Source organism: Sinohyriopsis cumingii, chromosome 9 (assembly GCF_028554795.1).
Source record: "Sinohyriopsis cumingii isolate HCF-2022 chromosome 9, ASM2855479v2, whole genome shotgun sequence".
NCBI classification, from domain to species: domain Eukaryota; kingdom Metazoa; phylum Mollusca; class Bivalvia; order Unionida; family Unionidae; genus Sinohyriopsis; species Sinohyriopsis cumingii.
In genome coordinates, this window is record NC_142969.1 from 103882489 (window position 1) to 103896917 (window position 14429).

The window sequence follows — 14429 nt, forward strand, 5'->3', positions numbered from 1 at the left end:
CTACGAGGAGGACCAGGCTTCTGCAGTGTGTATAACATATTGTCTTCAACATGTGACATGGAACGAGCTGCGGTCGTCTCTTCCAAACAAGGTAAGACGAGAAAACAAATTATGCCTTTGCACTCATATAGTGTGGACCGATTTAACTTCCGCGCCAGGAACATTCTGCCTGGAACAGCCAAATAGCAGATAGGAGATGATCTGTTCGGCCGCATGTGTGGTAGGCCCAGATAAGTACAAATGTTCGGTATATCGTGCAGGATCCACTTCACCACCTCACCGATAGTGTAAACTGGACCTTAAAGCTAAACAGCGCTTCGAAACTGCTTCGTAGACCGTGGTGTCGTACATGCCACACAGTGTGATAACAGACCGTGGACATTAAGCACTACATAATGCTGTTAACATACCCCATATGAAGCACCGATGTCTCCGCACACCAAGTACCGCTGCCGCAACCTATATGGCACCCTAGATTTCAGCTTTGATCCTTTGCGCCTATTCAACCAGAATATTGAGAAGTGCTCCATATATAATAAGGTAATACAACAAGTAAACAGTATCGACCGTGACTGTCGATCTCGAGACTGCTGTCAAATGTACCGAAACGACTGAGCAAATGCAAACGACGGTCACTAAGGTGAATATTGTTGATGCATTTTGTTCATAGAACATTTGACTTAACAGGTGTATTTGTACTGTGCTTTTTTACACGATGTTTTTAAACAGATAACATTTTTAGCAGTCGTTTTAAGTTATGTTTGAGTAGGGAATGTGCGCATATTATTAATACTTGCCAAAGATTCTTATATATATATATATATATATATATATATATATATATATATATATATATATATATATATATATATATATATATATATGTGAGTGTTTGTTTTATAGTGATTCGAGAAAAACATCTTGTTTGATTTGGCTTGTGATTATACCACGGCCTCATGGCTTCAACGATATTCTACACCACATCAACACTGTTGTAACCGATGACTCGGAACAAAGTACAGATGTAGTTTTGTGTAGGGCAAATGCTACCAGCTATGCAAATACCGATAGCGATGGCTATGCCCCCTAAAATGAGCATTCCCGTTAGAGTTGTCATCATTATTTTAATGAAGGAATTCAGTTTGCACTAATCTATAATGTTTAAAGAAGAGAAATTGTAATTGATTGAACAATGGTCGTACTGCGATTCTTTGAAGCGTAATATATTTGAAATTGCAAATGTCTCTGTGCCTGCTCCTTATGTCATTCAATGTGATAATTTTGTTGTATGGGCCATATAAAATATTCTGATAGAAAATTTGGATAATATTGTTCTTTTGAAATTTGACTTCTAAATTCAATGGTTTTCAGAAACTGTGCCAAAGATGATGAATTGATAATAAAAGTTTAAACGTTTCGATCCAAGCATCACGTGATAACCTTTTAGCCATCGGTTACAAAATACAATGTGAATATAGATTATTCGTCCTTGACCTGAATAATAACATACAGACTACCGGTGACTATTACAATTATTGGTTTCCACATTCCTAATACTTGACCCCTGCAGATAAATATCTAGAATGTAATTCTGTAGTTAAAACTCCTCGTAAGATCAATATTCACACAGACATGCTCATACACTTTCATACACACCTACATAGATCTTACGCCATCCAGGATTGGTCGAAATTGTGATACTTATGCAAGAAACACCTAGGATAATTTGGAGAAAGTGTGCTTCATATTTATACGTAAACGACAAATGCCAACAAATATACATGAATGATTCCTACAAATATGATATATTGTAGACTCCACGATTTCCTTGTTTTAGCTTTTCATGGGGATACATATATAGATTCTGTCAAAACACAAATACTTATATGACCAAAGAAGGGATCATCCAGAAAAAGGGTGTAGAACTTTTCGACATGTGTTACAAATATACTCTTATGCACGTGCAAATGATTGAATCATGTAGAATAGTGGAAATGTTGCAAGTGCAATACACGCATTATTATGTGTATACGTTGTTTTCATTTATCCCGTTACTCTGTGTAAATGAATTTAGTAAAATGAATTAATTATTGGTTATATAAAATGGTCGGTGTATGTCCCCTGTTCACAAAAACAATGGCTTGCCCATGTTAGAAAACATCGAATTATCAACTGTGTAAACCTGTAATACTAGCTAATTATGCTTAATGAATTTTATACTGTAGTATGTATGACTATTTGTTTATATATTATTTTCTACATAAGTACTCTGTGGACAGAAGACTGACTCGTAGGTGTTCGAAAACCTGTGCATCGTTTGTTCTGTGTAGACGTATAAATATACAAATGATACTATCCATAATCTTGTACTGTTGAATGTGGCAAGCTTGGGTATTCTTAAAGGCGTATTCTGTTACAAGACATTCGATTACGTAAGTTGGTGCGGTTTTGCAAGAACATGTTTTCATGATTTATTGATATTGGAACATACCTCCTTTCATTCGAAGAAGCTGAATGGCTCATCTTTTCTCTGTTGACATGGCTGGAAGTGGAAAAGAAAAGCATAACCATGTACTGTTGCGCTAAAACAGAAAAGAATGAAAAAAGAACAGAGAATATGAATGACTTCCCAACCGTAAACAAGGTATGTTCACGAGAGTTCGTTTCAAATAGTATAAATCCTACGTTCATCGATTGTGAATAGCTGGTAAAAGGCGGGTTTTATGTTTCTGAACATCTGGAACGGAATCAAAGCACGAAGCATTACCCCATCTGAAAATATATAACAACTCCAAGATATCTGCAATAGCGGGAGACTGCATTAAGTAGAAGAGAAAGAATCAATCCAGTCCATTCGTTTCCATTACCTCTACTGATATTGCATGCATCGCTTTACAACTAAGTAGCAGTAACTACTGACGATGTGTGACCGTTCAGCATGCTGACTCCTACAGTCAATATTACAAGAGAGTTTATTTTCCTTCTCACAAAATATGAGCAACCTAAGGACTTAGAACTGTTTCTGAATGTGTGTCACCATCGGTCAATTAGATAATGTATTTACAATGCATAAGTGTTTTATAAAAAAATGAAACAAATATTAGCCTTTTTAGTTTCAATCCATTAAATACCTAACGTATGATAACTGTCTTGTGACCAATACCAGCACTGGGGTAAAACATGGAAAATGGCAAACATTAAGTATCAGCTAATCGGATAAAAACAATGTTTATGTTAACTTTCTCTGTAAAATCAAGGAAGATTTTAGCCATTAAATATTGGTATATACTAGAGAGTAACAATGCAATAAATACATCTTAGGTCTTGAAACGTTAGTAATTGTATATAGGGGGATTGGGAGGCAATGGACCAATATCATTCGTTTGCCCTCTAGTGTATTTTATGAAACTCCTTTGTTAAAATCGTCCATGTGAAACCTAAAAAGGATACGTTGTAAGTTTAACATCGAAAGTATGAATATGTACTAGATGTAATCCATTACAGGTGTATTTTAGTGAAAGGTATTTGTACAAGCACGGGCAGGCAGTGGAAAATGGTTTATTTACCAGTCCATTAAAGTTGTGTTTTGATTGGATGCGATGTTTTGTCGCCGCATCCGATGAAATTCACAGACTCGAAGCACATAAATGTCTCTTCGATCAGCCAATTGTACATAGGCTAGCGAAGAAGAAGAAGAAGAAGAAGAAGAAGAAGAACAAAAGGAAGAGAGGAAAACGTTGAATTGTGAAGGACAGAAGGAGGTGAGTGGAAACAAAACTGTGCGTGTGTTACAAGAGTCTGAGGAATTAAAGTATCTGAGACAAATGAGACTGCATAACCCAAAATAAAGATGCCTTCTCGTCGTGCAGCTTCTAATCTTCTACAGTATTACTACGCTCACTTCCAGTGAGCTGTCAGAAGCAGTTACTACTACCACTTCCTAATCATCCGCATGAGAAGTGGGACTTGGTCGTGGATAGGGGATGAGACAGACAAAGCAGATGTGATTACAATTTTAACAACACCATGCGATCATTTACAGGGCCATATATATATATATATATATATATATATATATATATATATATATATATATATATATATATATATATATATATATATATTGTATTAAAGAGATATTACTAAACGATTGCCAAATCAAATAAAAATATAAATCTCATCCACCATGATTTGATGATGTGCGTGTGTGAATGAGATTCAGTATTGCAGCCATATAATAACAAATAAGTACAAAGATGCGCGTGTTCTGGTATTTTCTCTTGGAATAAGAATCACAATAAAATACCATCACAAAAGTTGATTACGTCATTCCTTCTTTCTTTCGTTTTCTCTTTGTTCTTTCTTTCTTTCTTTCTTTTACCATCTGCTTTTTGAATTTCGTCATTGATCTTACTTCTTCCTATTCATTCTTCTCACTGTTTGGCCTTGCAATTATTGACTGTAATGGGCGTTTTGTTCATCATTTATGAAGAATGCCGCGTTTTCTTCTGCTCGTTCTGTTTTCTGGGACACTCTGAAGACCAACGCAGTTCTTCTTCGCACCGATAAAATGCATTTTTACCTTTTGTCCCTTTATTGCCCTGTCATTCCATTTCTCTGACGCTTTGTTCATTCTGGAGCCTAAAATCATTTCTCGTGAGGGATATAGAAGATCTCTCTCTCTCTCTCTCTCTCTCTCTCTCTCTCTCTCTCTCTCTATATATATATATATATATATATATATATATATATATATATATATATTCCAATCAATATTTAGAATCATGATGAAACGATCTCACTCTGCAGAGACAAAGCCAGGAGATTCACAGAAACGACAAGGACTTTCGGCGTCTCCCCATGCGCTAACTGAAGTGCTATCACAAGTACAAGCCAGTGATTTCAATGATGATATGGAATGAGCCTGAACCAACATCTTCAACTTCTGTGACTTGACTAAATGAATCCAGATCTAATTAAACGAAAGTCGTTCAGTAACTTGATAAAAAAATTTTTTCACATTTGAGAGACGCAATAGCTATTTTCCAGAAAATTGAAAACCCACTTCATATAAGTATACTATGAAATTTATACTATTCAAGTCTGAAAGTCACTCCAGTTGTTACGAGAGTTTGAATTCTACGGCTTGAATTGAGTTTAGGACACCACAAGAATTAACACTATCCAAAGACATCCACACAATTCAACACGTTATACATGCTACTGACGAGTTTAATATAATGACCGACGGAAACACCACTCTGCACACGACTCACGTTTCACCTCCTAGAGGCAGCGGATCACATGAAAAGTGTTATTGCTGGATGACATGTGCAGTACCAAGCGCAGTATAGTCCAAATTGACAACGAAAACACGAGATGTGCTTAGCCCGTGCCATCATCATAGGGGAAGCTAAGCAGAGAAAACAAGTCCTCAGCATAGAATAGATCATATGAAAGCATCCGAAAATCGGACAGAGCCAACAAACGAAAAACGAATGAATGAGAAGCAGCTTCCTTTTCCAGGAGGCAGATATTTCCAACGAAATGGTACATGACATTCCTGACATGCAAAAACTTCAAGATGTTCTGACACTTCGTCATATGTTGATAGTATACCCTCACCATATATTTAGAAATAACTCGGGACATTGTATATGATGTCAAGTGTGAACAAATGTTTAGAGAAAAATAAGAATGGGAAGAGACACAGAGGGGCAGCATAGGCTTTTAGAAGATGAGAAATGCAGAATGGAAACAGAGGACCTTTCATTCTCTTAAAAAAATCTCGGCCCCATGCAGTGGGTGGTATATAGTGAGAGGTGGACGTTCTTCAATTCGTTTAAACCTAGGACTAGTGTGTGTTGTATTTTCTTACCGGGCGACTTTAACAGTTGCAATGCTGACATCCTATTTTCAAAAGAGTGCGTGTTCTGATTCTCTCTTTTCTAATACCGACGGAACCGTGGTATTGTCAACTGTGTGCTCCTTACCCACCTGACGACTAAGCAGTACGCTTTGAGCACATTAAATTTACGAGTGGTTGCAGTACACCACCCGTTGGGAAATTAAGTTGACTGTTCTACAGGCATTAATCAGATGCCAGAAGATGTGAATGCAACTTAAATTCCATGTAAACAAACAGTCATGCCTTATATACGAATACTTGTTCATATTCCCACTCGTCACTTAACCCCGAAAAGCGTGATTGAGGTGCATGGTTCCTTGCCCACCTGACTATGTGTAATGTGTAATGTGTCGGATGGAAGCATTTGTTTACTTACAGTCCGACGAGAAACTGAGTAGCTAGCTTTGCTAGCAGTAATCCTTCACACAAGACCGAATGGGCGAAAGCGCAGTAAATGAAACACAGACAATCATGCCATATTACACAGTGAGTATAGGAAAAAGCAGCACAGAAGCAATAGAATGACGCCAGCGACGCAATTGTTACCCGCCACTGCCCTGCGTACATTTGAAGATCATGCCTTTACGGTTGAAAAGGGCTGAAATCTGAAAGTGCAGAAGAAGATGACAACGATATTTTTGATTTGAGAAAATAACGACAGAAAAGAATAAACGAAGTAAGCAGCCACATAAGACAGCAGAGAATAGGAGAGAGAATTCCGGAAGGATAGCATGAGTGATCTACGCCGACTCAATAGTTACCGAACTTCAATACTGAGAAAATCTGGTAATAACAATTCCACCCACCTCAACAATAGCATCACCAGTTCCTCCCTAAATGTTGAAGGGAAAGGAACACTCTAAGCCATCTACACTTGCAACACTTACTCAGCAGAGGACAACGCAAGAAACAGAAGAAAAGAAGAAAAAGAAAAAAGAAAGAAAAGGAGAAAGAAAAGAGACCAAATAATGAACTAATATGAAGATGGAAGCAGAGAGAAAACAACCACCTAGAACAACCACAGCGTCAGCATCAACTTCAACACCATCAACGACAATAACAACTTCAATTTCTGACCAATCTGAGAGTAGAAAAAAAAAGAAACCAATGCCCCACCTCAAACAGAAAACAAATATGGAGAAACCGCGAAACAGATGGCAGAAGTGGCGGAGTACCTGTGCTTCCAGGTTGAAGAGTGGGATATTTAACATTTAATGGAGAATACACTGTCAGACCAAAGACACGTCTTGTACCTAAGAATTACCATGGTGGCTGCAAAGGAACAAGAATGGGAGGGATAATTGTCGAAAAGAGAGAAAATCAACTTCCTTCATAGCGCTGAAGACATTAATTAACCAGGTTCTGAATACCGCAATCGTCCAGTTTCTGTAGTGATATCAATAGACCATGAGACGAATAGAGTGTTTGGCATCCCTACTCAACTCATCGCATACCCGACGGAATGTATAAGACCATGTGATGACAAACATATATGGCGACTCTATTCCCACTCGACAAGTTTATGTAAACGGTCGAATGGTCGAACACGTCATTAACAGAGATAGTCATATCATTTATTGTCGGCTCGTGAGTACAAAAGTAACAGGAAACGAACAATGTTAAGTGGGTAAGATGAGGTTGATATCAGCTTGCTGAAATGTGTACAGCGCCTCATGAGGTGGATAGATGAATTGGAGTGATTCCCATACACCAAAAACCCGAAGAGGGAAACCATATCTATTAGAATTGCAAACCAGTTCGTTAGGTGATGGATGAGAAAGCGGAGAAAATTAAACGGCTTGGGCCTAGGAGAGAATGGTGAAGGAGCAGGAGAAGAAGGAGAGGCAATTTCAACGCATGAACAAGAACCGGACGAGATCTTTGCTGTCCTGCAAGGGTAAGAGGGGGACGCAAGTTGCATAGGTTTGCCCAACGAAATCTTATGTACGTCACTCTTAGAGCCACTTACGTAATCAATGTAGTGATAGCCATGACGAAGGCTAAATTCCACCAACTGCTCGCTACTGAATTTTTACGATTTTGTAAACAAGGCTATTTTTCACTGCTAAGTGTGTCACGTTGTGGGGAAAATTTGCTGATGCTTCATGCTTCATGTATACATATATTTTCAAACAGTTAATTAGTAAAAGCATATGGAATAATGTTATTATGTATTATGTAAGACTACGACTATAGACCCGATTCTGGATAAAGAAAATGCCGTCTGTTTTTTAACCATTATGCAACGACCGGTTCGAAATTAAATTCAAATGGAATTATACGACTAGGTGGAGACGCCTTTGTTTGTTTTGCACTCAGTCAGCGATGTCACCACCGGCTTGGAGCAAATTCTGGCTTTTCGGGAGTGGAAATCCGAGATTAACAGGAAAGTGCTAAATTACCACAGGGCATTTTTCAAAGAGACCAGATCGAGTCGAAACCGAGTAATTAAAATCTAGGACAGAGTCTCAATAAGCAGTTTGTTCGGACAAAGTCAATTTTTCCGCTAGTACATATGTAACAGTCGCTAAAGGTGGATCATAGGGAAGCTGGGAGACGTGAGACTGTACACCGAGTGCCGAAGTTGTGCACTCTTTAAAAGGCGGCAAGGAATTCTAGTGAAATTCTAAGTTTGGATTGCAAACAAAAGACTTCTTGAGGAACCTTTCCGGGTGAGTGTGAGAGGCGGCACCCGATGATCGAAAGAGAGCACGTGGGGGGGGGGTCTATTGTATCGTCAGTAGTTTGTGGGGAGGCGCAGTGCCGGAAGGAACACTCTGAAGAGAGTAACGGAAGTGTCGGAAGGACGGATCCGGAAGTGCCAGTAGATCACCTCGTTAAGGGTACCGAAAGTATCAAAAGAGAAACAAGAGGCGGACAGATGAGTAACAGAATCAACACCGAAGGGAAACACTCTCACTTAAGACTTTAATTTTATATGATGATGCTAATTGACAGCTATGAATAGGTCATTGTTTGTATTTTTTCGAAAGAAATTGTGGTTGAGAAAGTTGCTTATAAAATTGTTAAATATATTTGATTTATTTTATTAAAATGTTGTACCATTCACCTTCATTTTTCATGCACCTAGACTGGAGGCTCGTAGCCATTTAAATTCAAACTGTCCACCTTCTCCGTTGTTAGAAATAGTATTGTAGGAGGCACGTGACAAAATGAATAAAAATATTATGCAAAATAAATAATATTACCTTTGATTCCTCGTCCGGAGGTAAACTATTGTGATTGAAATTAGAATCCCAACTAAAAAGCCTATTCCAGCACCTGAAAGGAAATCATTGGAGGAGACTGATTAAAAGATCTTCCGAATATAATTACATGTACATATATTGAAAATGATCCTGTATCATAAATAAATTTTGTGTGAATATTAACAATATAAACGAGACTTTATACTGACTTTACTACACAATATTTGAAAAACACTGAAATAACATTACCCAACTTATTTTAAAATTAAACACATTAAACATAACCGTCATTACCTCAGTGCCAGCGCTTTCGTAATGTCTATTCCGCGCATTGTTGAATAAACCTGGTATTTTTGATCAAAACTATCTTGATCCAACTTTATACTGGAAAAAAGGGTTAATGTTATAAGAACAGACCAAAATAGTTCACTCAGGTATGCGCAAACTGATTTGCTGGTCTAGAATTATTAACGTATGATGATTTTTTTCATCGCAAAACTTTTCATTCATTAGGATTTTAGATGGCGAGTGATGAACATTATGAAATTTATAACTTCAAAGGAAACGGATAGAACAGACTTGGTATTCTGATACGGAATCGAATTATCACCCAAATGGTTGGAAATATTATAGTTCGGTTTAATCACATCTAGAGAGCGGTACAGACTGCGGTAGGTCCCAGTCAAAACTTTAGACCACAGCTGATTGCTGTCTCAGACACATATTATCCTTGTTTTGCTGTTCCATCTATTCTAGTTATCAACGACCGTATCAGATCGTTGTCTACTATCGTATATATTTTTGGCTGCATATACTGTTGCATGTTATTTTTGCACGCTCTGGTCATATTTAATTCGCCGTATTTTAAAAGCTCTACTGCAGTTTCGTCTTCGAACATCGCCAGCAGCCTGTTTGACTATTGAATTATACACGCTATTGTTTAAGACTGTACTTTTGAGTTTTAGTTTGCTTGGGAAGTAATTTGAGTGTTATACTATTCAATGCACCTTTTCGTTTTTATAGTCTTACGATAGCGTCTGTCAGCCCTTTCAATTTGATTTTCTTCGCATATTCGCACGATAGAGTGGTGTCTGTCCTTTTAGTTTGATTGTCTTTATATATTCTCAAGATAGAGGATGTTAATCCCTTCTGTTTGGTTTTCTTTCTGTAATCTCACGATAGCGTCTCTCAGACCTTTCTATCTCAATGTCTTCCTATATTCGTACGAATATGATCCGTCCGCCCTTTCTGTTTGATTTTCTTTACTTTACTCTCATGATAGAGTGTCAGCTCTTTCTGTTTGATTTTCTTTTTATAGTCGCACGACATTGTGACTGTCCTTTCTGTTTGATTTTCTTTATATATTATATTAGCACAAAACCATCTGTCAGTCCCTTCTATTTGAGTTTCTTTAATATCTTAGCACGAAACCATCATTCAGTCCCCTCTGTTTGAGTTTGTTTTTCGCTTGATGTTCAAAGTGCAGATTCTGTTTTCCACTTATTGAAAAGGCCGTGGAGGAATGGCTTTTTCTCCTTCCTATGCAATGTTAACGAGTCGGTTTGTACGGAATGATGTTTCTATGACATCATGGACGACTGTAAGGATTCAAACATGAACAGGTAGTAGATAAGAGGTCCCAAACACGCGGCCCGTGGAATTATTTCCTTCGGCCCACAACGGCACCCTAATTTATAAAATAATTAGTAGTATAAAATATTTGTTCACAGCCAATCAGTTTTTATAAACATTCCATTGTAACATCGTTAATGTATTGTGTCCAACATTTAAACTGACTACCTTTAGATGTACCTTTTTCGCAGTATGAACAGCTTTTAGTAAGACGGACTCGGGACAAATTTACAGGTTCTCACGAAGCCCTCGTGGTGATTTGGGTTTGAGTGATTTGTGATTTGGATTTTTTTTTTTAACGTAGCTTTAGCAAATTTTCAGTCATATCGCTACGACGTCAGCAGTGTGACACTTTATAGTGAAGTCCTGCTCTGGGTCATCATGATGCAGACATGTAGCATGATTTCTCACCCAGTTACATTATCCTGACACCAGGCCGACCAGACCTAACACTAACCTCTTGATGCTGAGCGCCAAGCGAGGCAGCTGTTAGTACCATTTTTGTAAGTCTTTGGTATGACTCGACCGGAGATCGAACCCACGACCTCCCGCATCCGAGGCGGACGCTTTAACCACTAGGCCATCGGAGAGATCGATTTGGGTTTGAAACCTCTGAAGTTGATAATAATCTCTACAAACGAGGAAATACTCAGTTACGAACAAAAATTGTATACTCTTTTTAATTATGGGAAAACGTTGAAAAATGACAACGAGTGAAAGCAGAACATGTGTGGATATTGTTTTATGTAATGGTGATAAACTGACATTGATTGCAAAATGAAACTGGACCTCGAGGAAAAAATTCAGTATGTCAATGGTGATAAAACTAATTTTTTTTAAAAAAAACAAACAACGACAATTGAAATAAATTTAGTTACACATGCTGATATGATAATTAAATTCATATTAACCTGATAACAAGTAACGGTATTCAGAGGAAATACTTTCTAGGCTGAGGTTTGGTCGGTATAACATGAACAGATTACGTGTGGTAACGCTTATATTACATACATTTTGGTATGTAAAACGTTATTGCCTTATGACGGGTTTGTTGACTGATTAATTTAGAACTGTGGTTCCTATCATTTTTCTAAGACCACTAGAGGGCCGCAAAAACTCTTTTTTAAAAATATAATTACTGTGTTCTTGTGTTGACTTAATTTGCCCTGAGGGCCGGATAGAACACGTTCGCAGGCCGGGGGTTGCGCGCCCCTGGTTTAGAGTATGAGGGTCCCTTCTTAACTTAAATTTCTCTTACTCCCATATGCTGATAGTTCTCCTTTTAGCCTCCCTTAATTGAAAACATATATACCCCTTGGAATAATGTCGTGGCTTCCTTGGAATAATACCGCAGCCATGGTGGCTGGGGAATGGAGTGGGTGGTCTGCAGTATACTGATTGGTAACCACACCTTTAAATTGAATATTTTAAAATTCACCAGTCTTAGATGCATCCGCGCACACTCGTGATATTAAGATTGTACCACGCCTTATTAAGAAATCTTTTTTCATGATCCACAACAAGAGACGGAGTGGCAACAATAATTCTTGGTTTTATTCAACCTGGGCTCAGGTAAAATGAATGAGGTTGACTATTTCACAATGTGTTTCGGTTTTACATATAAGACGGTGGTTTAATACTGACAAAATTAATGAGCGACTTGGCCAAATGGGTCAGAAAACTATTGCTGGTAAATTATATAGATGACGTGTTACGTGTTGGCTCTTACAGAACGTGACAATTAAAGAGCGAAGACAACAAGCTTTATAAAATTTAACAAATATTTTATTTCCCTAGAAAAACAAGGTAAAGATAAGAAAAAGATCTTACGGTTCTACGATTCATATCCAAAAATAATCAAAGAATAATCCAAGAATAAAAAATAGAAACCCTAGTATTAAAATCTCCTAATGAAACTGAGTTCTGAAATCCAAAATGGAAGGCGATGAAGTCTGCTGTGGTCACCGTCGTACTGGTGTGTCAGCAGTTCTTTGTTTAATCACAGAAAAAAATATTCCAGTGTTTTCATTTTGTGTAAATTTTGATAACTGTCCTTGTCTAAGAATTTATTTGGTACACAAGTATTTCCAGGGAAAAATAATCTCTTGGAATCCAAATTATTTTAAAAAATTTAAAAATTCAACCAAACAGGTCACAACAAAAAACCTTTAAGTGTCAATAATGTAAAGCCCGACTGCCCAAATTCTCTATGGAAAACAGTTATACACTAATTTAAGACGCAAAACAGATTCCCGTATGAAGGCCATATGATGACCCTTCTAGAACAACATAGAAGCTTCTAACATTCTTAACATTACGTACTCCTAGTATGTCCTCGATTTCTCTTCATTAATCTTACACTAAAAAGCATAATGTTTTTAAAAAGTTGTTTACTTCAAATCTTGCTGATTCTGAATCAAGGTCAGGAACTAGATCATCATTAGATACAAGGTTTCTATTATTAGTGTTTAAGAAAAAGAGTCAGGTCAAACGGAACTGAATTTATGGAAAATGAAATTCTGGAAAATGTCAAATCCAGCAAATAAAATTACATTACAATAGCATGAAATTTTTAAAAGAAGTAACAAACAAACAATTAAATTAAATAAAATATAAATTAAATCGAATATACATAACAGATGGCATACTCAACGAAAATTATATGAATGAGGGGGATAAATCCCAGCGAATTTGCTTGAAGAGACATTTTACAATTAATCCATGAACATACAATTGTTGTCTGTATCAAAGTTAATAAGCAGGAAAAATAGAGAGGACCTTGAAGAGAAATTTACGTACTGGACAAGAAAGGGAGAAGATAAGGCACAGAGAGAATGTATTTCCTAAAGGGCACATTAATTATATTTGTTCATAGTGAATATGTATTATTAACGAAACCGACGAAACACACAGTGTGTCTGCTACAAAATATAGTTTTTCATGCCAAATCTGGCTGCACAGTGTTTATATGCGTCTTCTAAATATTTTTATTTTATTTTATATTGATTAATTAAATAGACACTTGAGATTTAAACGTAACGTTGGCTTAAATAAAAACCACTGAAGAACGTTTTGACATTGTAATTACCCGCTAATGAACCCCAGACAATCATATACAACACAAATCTTAGATAAGTACGTTGAACAGAGCGGGGAACAGGCCAAACAAAATAATAAACAAACGGTAGGCGATTTCGCATTTAAAGTTGTATAGAGTTTACCGGAGTCATATTAATCACTACTGAGCATAAGACTTGTTTTTTTATCGACTTATCTCTCCTACTTCTCTCCCTATAAAAGTAGGTCGAACGTGGTCTATACGTTTTACCTCCATCGATTCACATCTCTGTCTGTCTGTCTGTCTGTCTGTCTGTCTCTCTCTCTCTCTCTTTTTGTGTCTGTCTCTTTCTCTGATGATAAATATGACACAAACAGACCAAGCAGGGGATTGGAGGGGATATGGATGAAAATGTGGATTCATTTTAAAAGTGAAACGGTGAATATTTATATTTTTTTCTCTTTTCTTTTCTATTTATTTGATGGCTAAGAATTATAAATGTATCGCTCTGTTTTGAGAATATGAAGTAAGGATCTACATTCGGTACCATAATTATATGCGTAAATATATGCCATGGACGAACGAATAACAATTTATATACCCATTGCATTGTAAAATCAGA

At 37.1% G+C, this 14429-nt stretch overlaps 1 protein-coding gene across 9 annotated transcripts in view; it reads right to left on the reverse strand.

Annotated features, from left to right (window-relative positions):
• Positions 1-14429, reverse strand: part of LOC149792377 (uncharacterized) — a 113982-nt gene that overhangs the window by 36750 nt on the left and 62803 nt on the right. For all 9 annotated transcript variants that reach the window (XM_089970965.1, XM_089970960.1, XM_089970964.1 and 6 more), the window contains 2 exons: positions 9118-9190; positions 2492-2542 (listed from right to left, as the gene is read on the reverse strand). In XM_089970965.1, the coding sequence (XP_089827091.1) occupies positions 2492-2542; positions 9118-9190 (124 nt within the window). The remainder of the gene's footprint in view (positions 1-2491; positions 2543-9117; positions 9191-14429) is intronic.